At 38.1% G+C, this 15,621-nt stretch overlaps 1 protein-coding gene across 1 annotated transcript; it reads right to left on the bottom strand.

The window, feature by feature from the left end:
* Window positions 1-12,486: 12,486 nt before the first annotated feature.
* LOC121774209 (secreted RxLR effector protein 161-like) lies at window positions 12,487-14,014 on the bottom strand. The gene is made up of 3 exons (XM_042171121.1): window positions 13,645-14,014; window positions 13,031-13,093; window positions 12,487-12,536 (listed from the first exon to the last, which is right to left on the bottom strand). Exons 1-3 carry the CDS (start codon window positions 14,012-14,014, stop codon window positions 12,487-12,489), a joined length of 483 nt encoding a protein of 160 aa, XP_042027055.1.
* Window positions 14,015-15,621: the final 1,607 nt, after the last annotated feature.

Here is a 15,621-nt window from a genome sequence, read left to right as displayed (position 1 = left end):
TTCTGTATCCAGCTCGCCGAACTGGATGACGCCGATCTTGCAGTATCTGGATCAAGGACAATTGCCCGAGGATAAGAGAGAAGCTCGGAAGATCACGTGCCGAGCTCTTCGGTACGAACTTCATGAAGGAGTCCTCTTTAGAAAGTCTTACCTCCAGCCGTTATTGCGGTGCGTAGGACCAGAAGAGACGGACTACATCCTCAGAGAAGTTCATGAAGGATCGTGCGGTAGCCACATCGGAGCCAGAGCTTTAGCTAAAAAAGTTCTGAGATGGGGATATTATTGGCCAACCATGGTACAAGAGGCAGTGCAGCTCGTCAAGAAGTGTACGAAGTGCCAAATTCATGCAAATGTCCCAAGGATGCCGCAGACCGATCTATACACTATGCAAAGCCCTTGGCCTTTCATGCAATGGGGCATAGACATAGTGGGACCACTTCCTCAAGCTCCTCGGCAAATGAAATTCCTTATCGTTGCCGTGGACTACTTCACGAAGTGGGTGGAGGCTGAACCATTAGCTACGATAACGAGCTCAAAGGCATTGGACTTCGTCTGGAAGAACATAGTGTGCCGATTTGGCATACCCCACATCCTCATCTCGGATAATGGGACTCAGTTCACCGACAAGACGTTCAAGAATTGGTGCCAAGAGCTGAACATACAACAGCGGTTCACTTCGGTCTCCCATCCCCAAGCAAACGGACAAACGGAAGTAACGAACCGGATTCTGGTGAAAGGGTTAAAAGCTCGGTTAGAACAAGCCAAAGGACAATGGGTAGAAAATCTCCCTCAAGTCCTATGGTCCTACCGAACTACACCCAAAACCTCCAACGGTGAAACTCCGTATAGCCTGGTGTACGGCACTGAAGCCGTAATTCCGGTGGAGATCGGCGTACCCAGTCCCCGAACCCTAAATTTCTCCTCAGAAATGAATGACGACGGACTGAGAGCAGAACTAGATCTCGCCGAAGAAAGAAGAGAATTGGCGTGCATAAAAGCCTCCAAGTATAAGGAGCAAGTAGCCCGGTATTATAACCAAAGGGTGAAAAAGCTTCAATTTCAAGTGGGAGATCTCGTCTTGAGAAACAACGAAGTAAGCCGAGCAGAAAAGCTGGGCAAACTCGAACCCACATGGGAGGGTCCATATCGGGTGTCCGAAGTCCTCGGCAAAGGGTCTTATAAATTGACTCACATGTCAGGAGAACAAGTACCCCGAACATGGCACGTCTCCAACCTCAAGAAGTTCCACTTGTAAGAGACAAAGTCCGGTCAGTCCGTCTCGTGTCTAGTTCGGTCATAGGGGTATGTGTTTTTATTTGTTTGTTTTTTACTTGTACCTTTTACTTGTCGTTTTAAAAAAAAAAAAGGTTTAAAGTTTTTTTCCTTCGTCTTTTTCATTTTTTCCCTATGTGTTTTGTCTCTATGTGCTTGTCGTCTCTTACAAATGGTACCAAGGTATATCGTTCTTTAAAGACTGATCCCCTTTTTAGATCGATTATTAAAGACTATTGTGAGTCCAAGCTTCTAAGGAGGATATAAGACCACAATTCAGCTTAACAAGCAGTCCGTCTGAAACGAACTGCAATAAGCCAACGATTGTGAGTCCAAGCTTCCAAGGAGGATACAAGACCGCAATTCAGCTTAATAAGCACTTCGTCTGAAACGAACTGCAATTAGGGAAAGTCCGATCCACGCGATAAACCTCGCCGAATTAGGACGACCAAGTTCGGTCAAAGAAGTTTACCTCATAAGACCGGGGACGACCATGTCTAGTCAAAGAGGTTTACTGCATAAGACCACTTCGGTTAACTGGGAAAGTCCGATCCACGCGATAAAACTCGCCGAATTAGGACAAGGGAAAGTTCGATCCCGGCGACAAAAATCGCCAAATTAGAACACAAACCAAGTCCGGTCAAAGATGTTTATTTCATCAGACCAAAGACGAGTCCGGTCGAAGATGTTTATTTCATCAGACCAAAGACGAGTCCGGCCAAAGATGTTTATTTCATCAGACCAAGGACCAAGTCCGGTCAAAGAAATTTACTTCATAAGACCGAGGACAAGTACGATGAAATTTTTTCGCTAAGCTGTAAATACAGTGTTAGAAGCGAAAACAAAATTTCATTTATCAAATCTTGTTCAGCATACAACTCCGCTACCCTACAAAATGGCGTTACGCTATTACAAAGGACTATTCTACTGTCCAGGGTTGCTGAAGTTAAGCCACCTATCTGCAAAATCCTCTGGAAGCCGAGTTCGGTTGTTCCGAGCAGATGAAGAATAAGCAGGTCGACGAGATGCTATCCTCGACCCAACGCCTCTTCCCCGAGCCCGAGAAGTCCTAACACCTCGGCGATGAAGAGTCTCTGCAATAAGCATCTGCTGATCTTGCTCGCTCATAGTCACAACTCCTCGGCGAATTTCAGTCCGTCCCCGTCTTGACGATTCCGGTTGCTCCTGAGCCCGTTCTCGTCTTGACGTTTCCGGCTGTTCCGGAGTTCGTTGTTGGCTGGGAGTAGGATTTTGAACAAGGGAACCAGAGGTTTGATCTGGAGTGCGAGCATCTGTTGGCGCGATATGCCGGAGGAATCTCTCAATTGAGGGACGCCGGGCAAGAACAATGTCGTACCGAGAAGCCCAGCGCCGCAATGATTTCACGACTTGTTGGCAAGCCGAGCTCTCCAGCGCATTGTTCCTCCGGAGTACATTATACTCCTCCCACAGTTCGTCAACTCGTTCCTGAACTTCTGATATGGTCATTCCCCCGCGCACACGGATGTAATCCTCATACGCAGTCCTCTCAGCAATGGCCGTATTCAGCTCGGCCTCCAGATCTTTCTTATCGGACTCTAAGTCCTTGATATCGGCCTCCAGCTTCACTAAACGAGCCAGAAGCTCGTCATTCTTCGTCTGATCGGCTATAGCTCTTCTCTCAGCTTCGTCCAAAGCCGAAGAGTACAGCCGTTTCCAGTGAAGTATCTCCATCTCCTTGGGTACAAAGCAGCTATATTAGTTCGGCAGCTATACCGAGCAGATAGTAAAATACAACAGGAATAAAGGCGAGTACGAAAAGCTATACGAAGACAAATGTAGAGAATTTTTCATTCACAAGGAAAATTTTTTACACTAGGGCTTCAAGGCCATTTTACAAGGAAGAAACTAGACTAAGAGAAGGGAGACGAAATCATACTCCGCCTGCTTCGTCTCCGGCTCCTCGGTCTGGTACAGCTTCCTTCTCCTGGGCTACCTCAGCCTCGGCCTCGCCTCCTGCCGGCCTCGCCTCCGCCTCCTGATCGGCCTCCTTCTCCGGATGCCCGGCCTGATCGACTTCGGCCTCCCGCTCCAGCGGCTCGGCCTCACCCTCTCCGTTGTAAGTCGAAGCGGGTGAAACGGGTCCCACGGAGGCAAAGATAGCCTCCAGGTTCTCGTCCCGATCAGCTCGACAACTCCGGACTCGGTCTGCAGAAAGCAGGACCGAAGATGAAGCGAGCTCCTCAAGGAGCGGCAGATTCTGAAGCCGAGCTGCTATCTCTCGGCTGTACAGAGGCAGCACGACGTCGGCCCCCTGCTCGCCCTTATCGGCAATTAGCCTTACCAGGCTACCGACAAAGGCCGAGAACTGGCTGCTCAAAAAGAGTCTCTCCGTGTAAACACGGAGAGCCTCCCCTTGGGCAACCACGGCAGCAGCATCGCTCCGCTTCGCCTGCTCTCGCTGGATGACGAGCTGGTTTTTGGCAAACTGAGCTTCATCCTGGGCCGAAATCCTAGCAGCTCTGGCCTTCTCAAAGTTAGCCTCAGCCTGTTCGGCCCGATGACAAGCAGCTGCCAACTTCCTCTGCATCTCGGCATAGTCATTGGACGCTTTGGAGAGTTCGACGGCGACGAGCTTGGAGAGCATATCGTTCCTCTGAAAATGAATAAAGAAAAAAGTCAACAAAGGGACCACAAAAAATACAGAAAAAAAAAAAAAGCAAGGCCAGAAAATCAAGAAGAGAATTCACCTCGGCGAAGTCCGTGGGCCATAAAAACGGCTCACAGATATGTTCCGAAGGAGGCGCCAAGACCACGTCTTTCTCTAGCGCTCTCGGGGGCTTCTGGGCCTTCCCCCTCCCCTTTGCCGAAGTTGACTCCGGCTTCTTCGGATCCGAAGAGGTTTTTTGCCTTTTCGGAGTCCTCTCGGCATCAGACGCCGAGCTGGTGGTTTTCGGCCTCTCCGGCTCCTTGGACTCCGAAGATTTTCGGGTAGCCTTGTTCAGCATGTACACTGCCAAAAAGCAAGAAAGCAAGGTTAGTTTTCTTCGTTAAAGCAGTAGAACATAAAGGTAAAGAGAAATCCTCACCCTCGGCCTCTTCGTCCGAAGACGAGATGTCGAACACGACGTCGCCCTTGACGAGCTCAGACTCCGTGTATTGTTTCCTAACTATGGGAATCTTGTTGAGCTCGTCATCGAGCTCGGCCAATGGTTCTAACCGAGGGTGAGGAATCACGGACTTCGGCCCTCTCCAGGGGAAGCCCGGAGCCGCTGTCCTATTATAAAAAAAGAAGCGGTTTTGCCATTTCGGCCACTTGGTTTTGCAGAATGCCCTAAAAGGCTGTAAGGGGATCAAGTAAAACCAAGATCCCTTCCTTTTAAATTGGAAAAAATTAAGGATTGCCCGCAGAGACAGATCCTTATCTAACCTACGGAGTTCGGCAGCAAAAGCCGACAAGTGCCTCCAAGAATTCGGAGTCACCTGACCTAAAGGGAGTTGAAAAAAATCAAGAAACTCTACAAAAGGTGGGGGAAGAGGGAAACGAAGCCCGCATTCTAAGCAGGCTTCGTAAACGGTGGCATAACCCTCCGGCGGATCGTTAGCCCTATGATCATCGTCGGGAACCACCGCCTTCCCCCCAGGAAAAGAGTATTTTTCGTAAAGGGATATCACAGTATCCTTACTCAAGATACTGTGAAAATACTCTACGGTCTTCTCCCCGGATTCTTTCCGGCTAGAAGACCCCTTACCCCCTTTTCTACCGCTACCAGACTCAGACGAAGAAGAAGCAGACATGGTTCTTACTCTTTGAAAGTTTGAAGAAATCCTGAGGAAATTTTTGAAAGCGGAAGGAAATTTTTCACGCAAAAGATAGAGAGTGCAGAAGAAGCCAATAGCAAAGGTGTTCAAATGATGAAGAAAGGCGGTATTTATCAGATTTGGAAAAGATTTCAAATCATCGCACCGTTTCATATCCCACCTTTTCAGGATTCGACGGCCAGATTTTACTGTCGCATTTAATGCCGCATTTAATGCAGTCACGCGCAGGGCACGTCCCCCGACTTCAGCCTCCCCCCGTATTCCAGAATGCCGAAGTGACTCGCTTCGCCGAAGTGATTCACTTCGCTTTTCGGGGGGGGGTAGTGATGGAGTACGTACTAAACAAGCCCAACAGCAATGACGGCCCATCAGCCCAAAGCCCAAGGAAGAGTATGAGTTCGGCATTACCAAAGAGTTCGGCCTCAGCCTACAGCTCGGTAAAAGCCAACCTATCAAGCTCTGCTCTCAGGTCGGCATCAAGCTCTACTCTCAGATCGGCAACCAAAGCAGGAGTATGAGTTCGGCATTACCAAAGAGTTCGGCCTCAGCCTACAGCTCGGTAAAAGCCAACCAATCAAGCTCTGCTCTCAGGTCGGCATCAAGCTCTACTCTCAGATCGGCAACCAAAGCAGTTCGGTCTCAGTATTCGACCGAACAAGGAGTTAGTGGACCCATACAGGATGTCCAACACACCCACTACCACGTGGTGTCAACTCAGGCCACGATCGTAGGCCATGACCTACGCTACATCCACGATCTTAGGCCATGACCTACACGACATCCACGACTTAGGGTGGTGATGCAAGCCACGATCTTAGTCCAAGATATAAATGGAACTTAGATCTGATATGAGGGGGTTAAGCTCTCTAGAGATAAAACACCATATAGCAAATAGCAAGTTTGTATTTGTAAGCTGTAGAAAACAGATCAAGCAATACAATCTTGCCCTCCCTTTTTCCCGTGGACGTAGATTTACTTCAGTAAATCGAACCACGTAAATTCTTTGTGTCTGTATTTTCATTCTCTACCAGCATTTGCTAACATCAAAAATTCGCGGATCCATCACAAACATATCTATATCGATATGTACCATATCTAATGCCTTTTTAAAATATTTATCCAATTTATGCCTAAATGCCTGATATCGATAACTATAGCTTTAAAAAGCAACTAGTATTAACACCCGAGCTATGCACGGGACATAAGAGTTTCAAATAATGAATATAAAATATAATAAATATATAGAAAATAAGAATTGAAAGAAATATGGAGATTTAAAAAAACAGAATTGTACTTATTTTGTCTCACTCAAAATGAAGAATTTACTACTCCCCAGTGAATGAAACATTTATGCAATTTTAATTTATAATCTAAGTGAAGTAAAAACAATAAAATTAATGACAAAAATAAGATGTGTGACTAATGATCAAATAGTATGAATTAATTAGAATAAGATATACAAATAAAGAAAATATGTGTGAGTAATGATGTTTATTGAAAGTGCTATGCAAGTCATTAATCCAAATAAAAGGTAAATTAATATATAAATTTAATAGCTTAATTTATAAAAAATTAATTTGAAAAAAATATATGGAATATTAAACATATCCACATTAAATATATGAATAATTTAAATCATATAAATTTAAAACTTCTTTGAGAAGTCAAGTTAGAAAATTTATATTATCCAATAATCACATTTTAGTTGAATGTTTATTTCTTTCTTTTAATTTCAGACCATAACATAACTTGATATACATTTCCAAAGACTAAATGAATTTTTTATATTGTAAAGAATAAATTTCTTACTTCCCGCCACATATACATATAAAAAGTAAATTACTACTATCACTTAAAATAACGATAATATTTTATGCATCTTGTTTGTTTTGAATAATGTGAGGATTTACACTACTCTTTATATTAAAAAGTATTGCAATAAATGATTAAATCTCCATTTAAACCTAAATAAATGGAAGGCAAACTAAACTCTCTAGCACAATTCCAATTTAACTCAAATATAAGGCTAATTAATATATAAATTTAATAACTTAATTATAAAAAAAATTAATGGTAGTGCACTATTTAAATGTGTTTTAACACTTCTTCAAGAAGTTAGCATTTTATTGGACTATTATTTGTTCAATTGTTTTTGCCTTAAAAAATTATTTTTGAATAGAAGACACCCCATCTTTCCATTTTCCCTCCAAAAAGGGTATTAAAGACTTTTCATCAAACTTGCACATTAGATTAGTATAGATTCAATCACTCCATTCGGCAGTTTCTGTTTCATAAATTAGAATAATAAATTAGGAACCCTAGATTAGGGATTGAGCGGGAGAAACGTTGAGCGCCAAATTAAACATGGATCTTACAATCGTCCACTCCTCCCACAACTCCAAGCAAATTCAGGAACTCACAATTATCTATAGTTTAGCAAAGAGAACAAGAATGAGAAGGAAATCAAGTTGAGACCTTCCTTTGATTCTTGCAAGGTGAATTTTTTCAATGAAATTATTTTTAGAACGAACGATGTAATATATTCACGGGAATGATAATCTACTGTTGCTAACATAGATTATATGTTTTAATTACATACTATAGGTTTCAATTGAATTTTATTATGCGATGTGATCAAGTTTAAAGTAATTTTTGTTTTACCCCCAAGTGTTTGATGAAATGATCTCAAGTTTCACTGTATATTTTACCCGCTATTGTCTTTACTTACTTTCATTCCAATGTATGTAGTTACATATGGCTTCTAAAGGAGGGAAGCAGATTAAAAAAAGTAGTCCTTTACAGGAGAAAAGGAATATGTCAGCTCAAAGGTTTACTTCTAGTTAAGGTAAAAAAAATTGCTTGGCTTCTAGGTGATAGTAGGGAAGGAAAATCATTTTATGTTTCGATTAAATAGTGAAACTAAATAGAATCTGATGGATTTTTTAAAACAATCTACTACTTATAATTTCTCGATCCACATTTAGATGACAGGTACTCTAAATTTGATTACTAATTATACTGTTTGAACTACTTGTCTTGATTTATACTACTACTTTTTAGTGGACATTTGCATTCTCTTTATGTGTGGACTTACTACTATTGCATTCAATTTCAGTTAGACATCTGTATTTTAATTCACTAGATAGAGCTCTACATGTATTGTTTTTGTCTGGCCTTTGTATGCGGATATTACAGTATACTATTTTCTGTAGTTATTTTATAGATTTGCATTAATATATGATTAGTTTTAAGTTGTTAGAATACATGTTCTAATGGATGGTGACACAACAGTGAAAAAAGTGAGAACAAATGCACTGTTTATTTGGTCAAATAACCCTCTTTAAATCTTCGATTTAGTCACATCTATGAAACTTTGATAATTCTGATTCTTTGCCTTATGTTATTCACCTGATGGATCTTTTATTATCTACACTATAATTTTCTCTGTTCTTTATTTAAAAACCAATGTGATCTATACTTTGTGCATTCACTGTAGCTACTTGGAGAGACATACTTGTAACTGCAAGCTAGTTTTAGTCTTTTTACAAGTACTTGTAGCCTTGTTCTCATTTTCTTATCTTGGATATGACATTCTCCTTCTCCATATTTCAACTTTCGGATATAGCTATGAAATTCATTGGACATTGGTCATTGTCTAAATCTTGAGGAAACTTATGTACATAAAGTTATGAGTAGGAACCAGCATAGGTGCTTTTTCTTATTATTATATAGTTGAATCCTTGCCAAAGTCACTTTCATCCTCAACTTTCATTCACAATTTGAGCTTTGTGTAATATATATGAGTATCTCCAACCTTTGTTATTTTCTCAAAGTACATGTATATTGTTGTTATTTATTGTATTACCTTGGAATTTTGTACTTAATTATTTTAGGTCGAATGGCGTTAGATTGGTACTTTGCTCTTTTGACAGGCATAAGAGGCACACATTTTAAAGAAACAAGCAATGTCCCTACAAGCACTTTTGGAATAGATTAGGACTTTATAATTTTTACTTTTTTAGTACTAATTTTGTCTGTAGTTTAAGTAAAGATGACCAACGCTTATGTTTAATCCTTGTGTTTAAACACATTAGATAACATCTTTGATACTTTGGATATTATTGAAAATTACCATTTTATTTGAATTAATTATTTATTAAATTTTGTTGAATGATTAATAATAATATAATGAATTTTGTACATTAAACTAAAATGTAATTGAAGGATTAAAACATAATTTATGAATATTTGAAGGACAATAATATAAATTCTACAAATATGTAGGTGAAAAAAATAAATAAAATAAAATGTTGGGTAAATTGTAATAATAAAAATTTATGGGGGTATTTTGTAAATTTTCGTCCAAAAGTTAGTGTAGTTTAAGAAATTATATTGTGGCATTTTCAAGCCATTACACCTAAAGTGTCAAGATAATAGTTTTCTAATTGCATTTATACATGTCATAATATGTGAATTTTCTAGTAGTGTATATTGGTGGACGAGGAGGGAGTATAATTTTAATTAACTATTTACATACATACATTAATTACTAAATTCATAATGTGTATATACATGTCTCTAGTAATATTCAGCTCTTGCTTAAAAATGAATTATGCATTTTCTATTGTCTCCTATGGACCTTTGTTATCTTCTTTGGTCTGCAATATTCCTAAATTAAGCATTATTGTATATATACGAGCATTATGTTTTTATTACTACTTTTTATATGTGTGAAGTAATGCTTCTTTAAAATAATATAATGGAGTGATGCTTCATTCTTAGTTTGTACATAAGGAAATGTTAGTATATGATGCATTTCCTTATACATATATTTGTCATAGTCAAGTTAAGTTAGGCGTTTAAATCGTAAAATCAAAACTATCTACGCTTTCGACAATTTTTGTTTGTTCCGATTCCATCAATAATGTCCAAGTAAAATTAAATCAATCTGTGGATAAGAGGGAAAGTATCTTATAAATTCTTAGATGTTTATTCAAAGATCTATAATAGAAAGTGAGAGAGTGTAGACAAGATTTCATGAATAGCATGTAGAAATTAGGTATTGAGAGCCACTTCTTATCCACACAAAAAAAAAGTCTATGGAATGGAAAGACAGGAAGGGACAAATTCAAATGCTATAGATTATGATCTCTTGTCTACACATAAGCTATTAAGAAATTAATAAATCAAGGGCTTGGAATGATTGATTCCTAACATGCCATGGTCCCTCTTTAAATAATTCGCCAACCCTCTATATATTAATTAGTGTAGGCATGTATTAGTTACGTAGGATTATAAAACAAATTAAATAGGATTAATTATATGTATTAATTGTGTGAAAGCAAACTCACTCTATATGAAAGTTTGCTAGAAATGTTTCACGGTAAAAACCCTATTTTGAGAAAATTGAAAAGTTGATGATATTAGTGTGGATCGTACTGGCCACTAGATTTAATCTTGTACTTTTGTGCACTAACTCAAGGTGATTATATCTAGTTTAAGCATGTAAATGGATTTGTTGTGTTTCTATAGAAGTGAGGTTGATAGGTTTTTTTTAAGTGGGTTTCATATCTAGCATAATTGTTCTACTATAATGATTTGTTATTACAAATGAAATGATGAACTTGTGATATAAGTAATACCTATTTAAGTTTCATCTATTATTACAAGGAGTATAACTTAGGAACACAAAAATAGATACTCAGTTATTTGCGTGAATATTTTTTAAAAATACTCATAATTTAGAACCCAAAGTAGGCGTCCCTAAGTTGAAGATAAATTATCTTAATATTTTACTTTTCTAAATCGGTATTATTTGTGTCCCCTAATTTTAATTGAGACACAAAAAAATAAGGACGTTTCTTAAAGCGTTTGTAGTATATTTAAAAATGTTTTTAGCCATTTTCTAGTGAAATACTCCCTCCATCCCACAATAGGAGTCACACTCTTATTGTGGGCACGAGTTTTAAAAAATATAAAGAATAGTGGGTTGGAAAAGTTAGTCAAATATGAGACTCAATTTTTTATATTGGTTTTATAATAAAATGTGAGTGAAGTGAGTTAGTGGAATGTGAAATCTACTTACTATTTATGGTAACAATGAAACGTGACTCTTATTGTGGAACGTACTAAAATGACAAAGTGTGACTCTTATTATGGGACGTACTAAAATGATAAATTGTGACTCTTATTATGGGATGGAGGGAGTATGATTTAATTTCCTCTTTGTCAATGTCACATAAAAAAGGATCCAAATAATAATTAATAGACTTCGAAATTAAAGGCATTAAAGTTTGCCATAAAACAATGGAAAAAATCAAGCTTCAACAATGGTTTCCTAGACGTCGAAGTGTCAACAACAAGAACCACTTAATAATAATCAACTTAATCAATAAAGCTTTTGTCCATAATTCATAACTTTCCCAATAGAGGAAACCACTTTGATGACTAATCCATTCACAAATTTCTCAAAATGAAGAAAAAATCAAAAGAGATTATTAAATGGGCTTTTAGCATTTTCAATAAATCGAAAAGTGAAGATATAAAGAGGCCCCAATAAGCAAAAGTATTTTTATTTCTTAATTTAATTCCTGACCACAAGTCATTTTTATGGCCAATAGGATTACGTGTGCCTTGATTATGACAGGTAAATCACAGCCACAACTCTTTGGAAAACAAAAATAATTAATTATGGTTTTATGGAAGTTGTTTAACATTTAACTAATTGTCACTATTTTGGTAAAGATCTTCACGAGGCTTTCGTTTCTAAATAAGATTCTTGTTAGCTTATTAATGGGGTTTTGAGTGTGACCGATAACTGTTTTTTTTTTTGGATTAATTCGTCTTCTTGTTTTTTGTCTAATATCAGTGCTCATAATTAAGCTAATACGACAATAATCTCCAGCATTATCCACTCATTTCTTGTACACAAATATTTATTTCGGACCATCTAAGTATGGGTTAGTATTCATTGGTTCATATTTAGTTATAAATCCATATAATTCAAAAAGGAATTTATAACTAAAGAGGATGTGGTTGATAGTTAGTTTATTACTTATTGGAAATTCATCAACATTTACATAATTCATTAATTTGCTTATTTGGCTTGCTAAGAATTTTAATAGTGAATTTTTGCATTTGCATATTGTACTTGTAGGGATCAGACCATTCGAAATTCACTAATTATCAAGATCTCTTTTACATAATTCATTAATATGCTTATTTGGCTTGCTAAGAATTTTAATAGTGAATTTTTGCATTTGCATATTGTATTTGTAGGGATCAGACCATTCGGAATTCACTAATTACCGGGACCTCTTTTATTGATATTGATCTAAGATGGCTAATCTCAGAGATACAAGCCAAGATACAAAGGGAAATACAACAGGCTATACAAATCAGAAGCCCTAGCTACTAATCAGTCCTCAACTTAGACTGATTCTCAAGCTCCATCCGATTGTAACCTGCACACCATGTAAAGCCGTTAGTAATCAACACAAGATCCCTTAGGATCTAAATCAGAACAGAAAGAGACTAAGGTAACGCAAATCAGAGTATGGCTCAGGTCGCAACAGCAACTACACCAGGCCATGAACCGGCTGTAACCATTGTGGGAGTAGTGAGAGAAAGTAGAGAGAAGGAAGAGAGAATCACACTTCAGAATGAGAGAGAGAAAGAGTATTAAATCGAATGAGAGAGATGAGGAGTCGACTCCTCACTTATCTCACAAACAAACACAACCACAGATCCAACGATTGTGGCTTGTGATCCGAGTGAGATGGGACACGTGGCGACCATCGGTGAGATAGGTAAGTAACGGGCCGGAGTAAGCATTGTTCTGCATACACAAAATTGTTGGGCCTCACATTTAATTAATTGGATCAACCCAACTTAATTAAATATATCGGTCCAGAACAATTAGTCCACAAATAATTCAACATTCTCCACCTTGGACTACATTGGGAGCACATAGGGAGAGCCTTAGTCTGTTGTTGCTTCATCACAGCCCACAAGGTATTCCCTATCACCAAAGAACACAAAGTTCATTAGATAAGAAATACCAGGTTGCCTTAACAAAACTCCAGATGGTAAACCAATTAGCTTTGTAGGACTTTAGGTGCCTTGTGACTTCAAAGAGTCAGCAAGGTCTTTCCTCGGGACATGCACATGCTCAACCAAAATTAAAATGCAACTTTTTGATGCATGAGAGCAATTTATCCACAGAAAGACATATAGTACCCATATTATCAGGGTTATTATCAGTATGCACCTTTTGTAAGAGAACTTCACATTTTTCCACAACATCTCTAATGAAATGGAACCTAACATCTATATGCTTAGTTCTATCATGAAAAACAGGATTTTTACATAGTTGTATGGCAGACCGACTATCAGAATATAACACAAGAATAGATTTAATAAACTTGAGTTCAGACAGAACTCCCTTTAACCAGATTGCCTCCTTCATAGCTTCAGTGATAGCTATATATTCTGACTCTGTTGTAGACATGGCTACAATATGTTGGAGTTGGGATTTCTATCTAACACAAGACCTGCAAACTTGAAACACACAGGAAGTGGTTGACTTCCTCTTATCCTTGTCATTAGCATAGTTAGAATCCACAAAACCACATAACTTAACACCTTGATCATGCTTAGAAAAACAAAGACCATACTTGGAAGTATTTTTCAAATATCTAAGCAACCATTTAAGAGCTTCCCAATGCACAGGACCTGGGTTAGCCATGTATCTACTCAAGCAAGAAACAACATAGGCAATGTCAGGTCTAGTACTAATCATAAGATACATCACAGAGCCAATAGCATTAGAATAAGGGACCTTGTGCATAGCTTTAATTTCAGACTCAATCTTAGGACAAAGGTCCTTACTCAGCATGAAATGGGCAGCTAAAGGAACAGAAGCAATTTTAGCACCAAGCATATTAAAATTTTCAAGAATTTTTTTGCACATAAGGTTCCTAGTGAAGAACCAGAGTAGAGGACTTCCTATCCCTAAGGATATTGATCCCCAAAATCTTTTTTGCATCACCAAGATCTTTCATGTCAAAATTATCACATAAAGCATATTGCACATGTTTAATAGACTTAATGCAAGGACCCATGATGAGCATATCATCCACATAAAGCAGCAAGAAAATAAGCACATTATCAAGATTTTTCACATACAAACAAGCATCAAAGGTACTCCTAACAAAGCCTAACTTCTCCATGCATGCATTAAACTTGATATTCCACTGCCTGGGGGATTGTTTTAAATCATACAAAGCCTTTTTAGCAAACAAACATGATTGGGAAAATTTGGATCCACAAAATCCTCGGGCTGTTTCATATAGATAGGTTTATCCAAATCACCATGAAGGAAAGCGGTTTTGACATCCATTTATTTCAATTCTCAATTAAAATGAGCACATAAGGCAAGCATCACTCTCAAAGTATTAAACTTAACCACATGAGCAAAAATTTCAGTATAATTTATCCCCTCTTGCTAAGTAAAATCTTTTGCAACCAACCTTGCCTTGTACCTAAGCCCCTCAATCTCATCTTACAATTTAAACAGCCACCTGCAATCAACCACAGAGGCACCAGGAGGCAAAGACACAAGGATCCAGGTTTTACTAACAAACAGAGATTGGATCTCTTCTTTCATAGCTTTGAACCACATATCCTAGAACTTGGACTTTTGAGTCTGCTTATAAGACTGAGGCTCATTTCCATCATATTCATACACATTAAAAGCTAAGGCAATTAAATTCACAAATTGACCATATCTGTCAGGGGGATTTACCACCCTTCTACCTCAATCCCTAGTCAATTGATAGTTGTGTAAATCTGGATTACTATTGGATTGTGGCTCATTGTCAAAAACATTTTCAGGATCAGGGTCTCGGTTCACCTGAGGCTCAAGGGGATAGGATCAGGGTTTATAGGGGAAGAATTCCACACCTACTCCACCTCAATGGAAGCATCACTGCCTTGGAATCCACCTCACTTGAGGACCTCTCCTTAGATTGCTCTACCTCAGTAAGAGGTTCACCATCTGAGGATGTCAACACAATGCTTTGAGAATGTTAACACAAAGCTTTGAGAATGTTAACACATTGCTTATATTGACATTCTACATGTATTATATTGACATATTTTATATACTATATTGACATTTGTTGCTGTACGAAAAAATTGAAAATTTTCAAAAAAAATTTATAATTTTGACATCGGAACATATGCAAGTGTGATCTCATTAGAATATATATGAAATTATCTTTAATTTGATATATGTTGTGCGAAAACATAATTTAAATCGAGAAAGTTATATGCGTTTTAAAGTAAGTTATAGGATATTTTTCAAAAGTTAGTTATAACTAATTTGTTGTAAATTGACCTTAATACTCTTATTGACATTTTTTATTGATCGTATTGACATTCCGGGACTGATGATCTAGGACCTTGATTTGGATATCTAATGACTATTATTTAATTGTAGTTAACAATTAAGTATGGAGTTAGCAATATAACACTCCAATAGCAATA

This window comes from Salvia splendens, chromosome 17 (genome assembly GCF_004379255.2).
Source record: "Salvia splendens isolate huo1 chromosome 17, SspV2, whole genome shotgun sequence".
Classification (NCBI taxonomy): Eukaryota; Viridiplantae; Streptophyta; class Magnoliopsida; order Lamiales; family Lamiaceae; genus Salvia; species Salvia splendens.
The sequence above is the reverse complement of the archived record's forward strand: the minus strand, read 5'-3'. Positions and strand labels throughout refer to the sequence as shown.

Excerpts from the sequence above, each read along its gene's own strand:
- LOC121774209 (XM_042171121.1), bottom strand. The coding sequence starts at position 14,014 with ATGCTTGGTGCTAAAATTGCTTCTGTTCCTTTAGCTGCCCATTTCATG. Across the intron at positions 13,094-13,644 it reads GAGGAAGTCAACCACTTCCT|GGAATACCTTGTGGGCTGTG; the intron begins GTGTGTTTCAAG and ends CTTTGGTGATAG. Across the intron at positions 12,537-13,030 it reads TCTCCCTATGTGCTCCCAAT|GTTACAATCGGATGGAGCTT; the intron begins GTAGTCCAAGGT and ends CATGGTGTGCAG.